Source organism: Myotis daubentonii, chromosome 21 (genome assembly GCF_963259705.1).
Source record: "Myotis daubentonii chromosome 21, mMyoDau2.1, whole genome shotgun sequence".
NCBI lineage: Eukaryota > Metazoa > Chordata > Mammalia > Chiroptera > Vespertilionidae > Myotis > Myotis daubentonii.
In genome coordinates, this window is record NC_081860.1 from 17,508,164 (window position 1) to 17,512,430 (window position 4,267).

Sequence of the window (4,267 nt, forward strand, 5' to 3'; positions counted from 1 at the left end):
TCAAGGGAGGGCTGTTTCAAAGCTTGACTTCACTGCTAAGCCGGAGTGTGACTTGATGAGGTCCATTTCGCTCTCTGAGACCAAGTTTCTTAATTTGTACAAGCAGAATGAGAGTGCTTTCTCTAAGATGAATGGGAAGATCCCTTAGCATGTGTGTGTGCATGTGTGTATGTGTGTGTGCATGTGTGTGTGTGCACATGCATTTGGGGTAGGGCACTAAGAGTGGAGCCTCTAACGTGAAATTTTGAGGAATGAACTAACAGGGCCGGGGAAGGGGGCAGCTGTAGGCAGGTGGGGAAAAGTTTTGGAGGTCTCCTGCCTGGGTTCCAATCCCAGCCCTTCCTCTCGTTAAACTTTTATGATCTCGGGCAAGTTAAACACCGGCTTTGTTCCTGCTCTTCCTCCCTCCCCGGTGCAAAAGGCTGTTGTGAGGGTAAAGTTTTTTGTTTTTTTTTTTTTTTTAAAAAGCAAGTGCTGTTTAAGTGACCACAGAAAAAGGAAATGATCCTCCATATTCATCACTGCTACTTCTCTGGACTATGATTTGAGCATCTGTGCTTTCTCTACCCCTTTCTGGATTGGCCTGGGTGTTGAACCTGTGTGTGCGAGCTGCATTTAAAAAAGTAAATAAAACTTGTATAAAAGGTCACACTGCTTGTGAGTAACCAGGAGTCGTGACTGTCCCACCCCCCACGGAAATAGTTGTCATCTGTGGCCCCTTGTAAAAACCCACCCGTTTCCCCAACCCAACCCAGCCCCACCCCCATGCACGCGGCGGCAGGAAAGATAAAAAAGCACGCTTTTCTCCAGAAACGATTGTATCACAAGGACCTTTACTGCTTGTTAAAGTGTACTCAGGGGCGGGGGTCTGTAACTCGGGTTTTCGTAAACAAGGCAGCCAAGTGCCCACACGGAGGCCAGTCCAGTCCACGACGGCCACGCCACACGGATGCCGCCTGTGCCCCAGCGGGGTCGCCAGCTCTTTGCGGGTGGAGTCCTTCTCGTCCATCGAGACCCCCCTGGGGGCACAGTCCACCCCAATGCACATCCTGTCATCCGTCCCATAGAAAGAGAATTGCGATGGCAAACTTCTCAATGCGCGCGCACGCGTGGTTTCTGTGTTTTTTTGTTTGTTTGTTTGTTTGTTTTTTAGCACGTCCCTGGTACAAAAAGGAAAAAAAAAAATTTCAAGGCAGCACAAAAGCTGAAAGCACCAACAGAGAGGTTACTGCTATCAAACAGACATGCAGAGGGAATTCCCTACCCACTACTTTTTTTTTTTCTTTCTTTTTCTTTTTCTTTTTTTTTTTTAAGAAGGGGACAGAAAGGAATAACATGGCGTGAATCAGAGGTGTATAAAAGCACGGAAAACTTAACAGGTGTCACGCGTGAAACCCCCTTAAGACGCTAAAATGCCTCTTCCCGCACCCCCCCACCCCCCCTACCCCCTCCAGACTGGTGAGAGAGGGTCAGACACCTGGGGAGGGTCTCCCCACCTCCCTCTCTCCCTTCCCTTCCCTCCGAGGACCCCAGCTTAGTCCTCGGAGAAGCTGTTGCGGGGGCAGGGGGTCGGGGGCGCGGCCGCCCGCCGGGCCCGGGCTTCCTCCAGCGCCTCCCGGTAGCGGGTGGGCCAGGCCTGGGGGTCCTTCTTGAACACGCGCGCCAGGTACTCCATGATCTGCAGCTTGGTGATCTCGCGGGTGGAGCGGGCGCCCCAGTAGAACTCGAACTCGGGGGGCTCCGCCTGGGGCACGCGCTGGTACTTGAGGTAGTTCTGCTGCACCAGCTCCTCCGTCAGCAGCCGCCGCACGTCGGCGAAGGTCGAGTGCTTCTTCCAGGGCCGCAGCCCCAGGATGCGCAGCACGTTCCACACGGCGCTCTCGCGGGCGCCGCGCCCCTTGACGTAGATGAGGCTGAGGATCATGAGCAGCAGGCCCATCATGGGCATGCGGCCGCCCAGCGCCACCCGCTCCAGGTCGGCCGGCTCCAGCGCCTTCACCAGCGAGAACTCCATGGTGTGCAGGCTGGTGAGCCGCAGGTGCAGCCCGAAGACGCGCGCCAGGATGAGGCTGGTGCGCCGCAGGATGCTGCGGCACCACTTCTTGTAGTTGCCCAGCACGTCGCGCACCATGTCGGGGAACCAGATGACCATGCGCCGCTGGTCCTTCATCAGCACGTACCACATCAGCTCGTGCGCCTTCTGCACCAGCTGCGCCGCGGTGGGCGGCGGCGCGGGGCCCGGCTGGGCCGCGTTCGGGGCCTGGCGGGCGCACCCCTCCTCCTCTTCCTCCTCCTCCTCGGGCGGCTGCTGCTCCTGCTCCTGCTCCTGCTCCGCGGCCTGCAGCAGGGCCTTCGGGTCTTCCTCGTCGCTCCAGACCTCGGGCGGCGGCGGCGAGGCGGCAGGGGCGTCGCCGGAGCCTACGGGAGGGCTGTCGGACCCCGCCGCGGCCTGGGACGCGGACGCGGTCGCGAGCGCGGGCGAAGGGGGCCCCCCGGGAACCCCGGGCCCGCCGCACGCCTCGGCTTGGGCGGCGGCCTCGGCTGCCAAGGCGGGGTCGCACCCCTGCTTACTTGCTTCGGACATGTCTGCTCCGGGCGACCAGGGCAGAGGAGCCTCCGCGTCCAGCAAAGCAGCTCGTCGAGCCTTCTGCGCTTCCTTCGCAGACGGGCGCCTGGAGAGGAAGTGCGCGTCGCTGGGCGCGCGGCGCCTTCCGTAGCGGCGGGCGGGCAGGGGGCGGGGCCGGCGGCTGGACGGCCCACCGCGCCTGCGCATCCGCGAGCCCAGGCGTTCCAGCTGCCGGAGGGGGCGTGGCGCGGAGCCCGACGGGGCCAGAGCATGGCCAGCTGGGGCCACTGCGCATGCGCGGCCGTGAGCCCAGCCGCGCCAGCTGCCGGAGGAGGCGTGGCGCGGAGCCCGACGGGGCGGGAGCGCGGCCAGCCCGGGCCCACTGCGCATGCGCGGCCGCGAGCCCGCCCTTTCCAGCTGCTGAGGGGGCGGGGTGGGGCGTCGCCCCCGACGGGGCGGGAACGAGGCGAGGCCCCCCCCCTCAACAAGGTACAGACCCCCCTGGAATGACTAGCCGCCATGACCCCCCTTTCCCCCCCCCCCCAAAGTGTCCCGTGTGCCCTCAGCGCGTCGTGGGGAGATAGGGAGGGAGGAGGCTGAGCGCCGCCGAAGGTGGACAGGGAAGAGGTAAGGCGCTCCCTGACGGCTGAGGTGCCGAGCGAGGGCAAGGCGTTGCTGAGGAAAACGCGTTTCTGAGGAAAAGGCGAAATGGCCGTGGTTTTTACGCAGAATCACCTGAGATAGGAGTCCCCCCTCCGCCCCCCCCAGAGAGACCCGGGCCGGGGTGTCGGCCGGCGTGGGGGTCCGGACCCCGAGGGTGCGAGGTGACGCCATGGTGGAGGCTGGGTGTCTCCGTGGCGGGCGAGCCGGGGTCGGCCCGACCTGGGGACCCCAAGAAAAGACCGGCCAGAGGGGGTGCAAAAGGAAGAAATGCAAACAGAGGGGGCAGAGGCAATGCTTTCAGCAGCAAAGAATTAAAAAGAAAAACAAAAAAAGGGCAGTTCCGGCCGCGCCACTCGTCCAGCGGCGGCGCCATGGTTGCGGGTTCGAGCCCAGGCCCGGGGTCCAGGCCCACACCTGGCCAGGGCTGCAGAAATACAAATAAATGGCACCAACACATCTCTCTCCCCCTCCCTCCCTCCCTCCCTCCCTCCCTCCCTCCCTCCCTATCACCCAACCAATAACAATTTAAAAAGAAAAATGAGAGAAATGCAGAATGTCGTCCACCCCCATGGGCGCATGGGACTTGCCCGGGCGACGCTGGTATAGTGTGTTCACCGTCATTGATCTGATTTTATTTTTTTTAAAACGTATTTTATTGAACCCTACCAGGGCATAGTCATTCCGTTGGGTTTTTTAAAAAAAATATCCATTTATATGCTTATTGTGTGTTTTTATTAATCCTCACTCAGCAATTATTTTTCCCCCTTGATTTTTAGCGAGAGTGGGAGGGAGGGAGAGAGGAACATGGACGTGAGAGCGGCGCCTGGACGGGCCGCCTCCCAGCATGCACCTCGGCCTCAGGGGCCGCCTCCCAGCATGCACCTCGGCCGCCCCAGGGGACCCCGCGACCCTCGGGGGCCGGGACGCTAACCATTGAGCAACCCGGCCAGGGGGCTAAGCCATTGGTTTTTGTTTCCCACATCCCCGGGGTCATTTCTATTTTTTTATTTTTATTTATTCATTTTTTTTTTCATTAAA

At 60.3% G+C, this 4,267-nt stretch overlaps 1 protein-coding gene across 1 annotated transcript; it reads right to left on the reverse strand.

The window, feature by feature from the left end:
* Nucleotides 1–816: 816 nt before the first annotated feature.
* Nucleotides 817–2,719, reverse strand: NDN (necdin, MAGE family member). Its single transcript, XM_059677954.1, has one exon. The coding sequence runs from the start codon at nucleotides 2,582–2,584 to the stop codon at nucleotides 1,535–1,537; it is 1,050 nt and encodes a 349-aa protein (XP_059533937.1). The 5' UTR covers nucleotides 2,585–2,719; the 3' UTR covers nucleotides 817–1,534.
* Nucleotides 2,720–4,267: the final 1,548 nt, after the last annotated feature.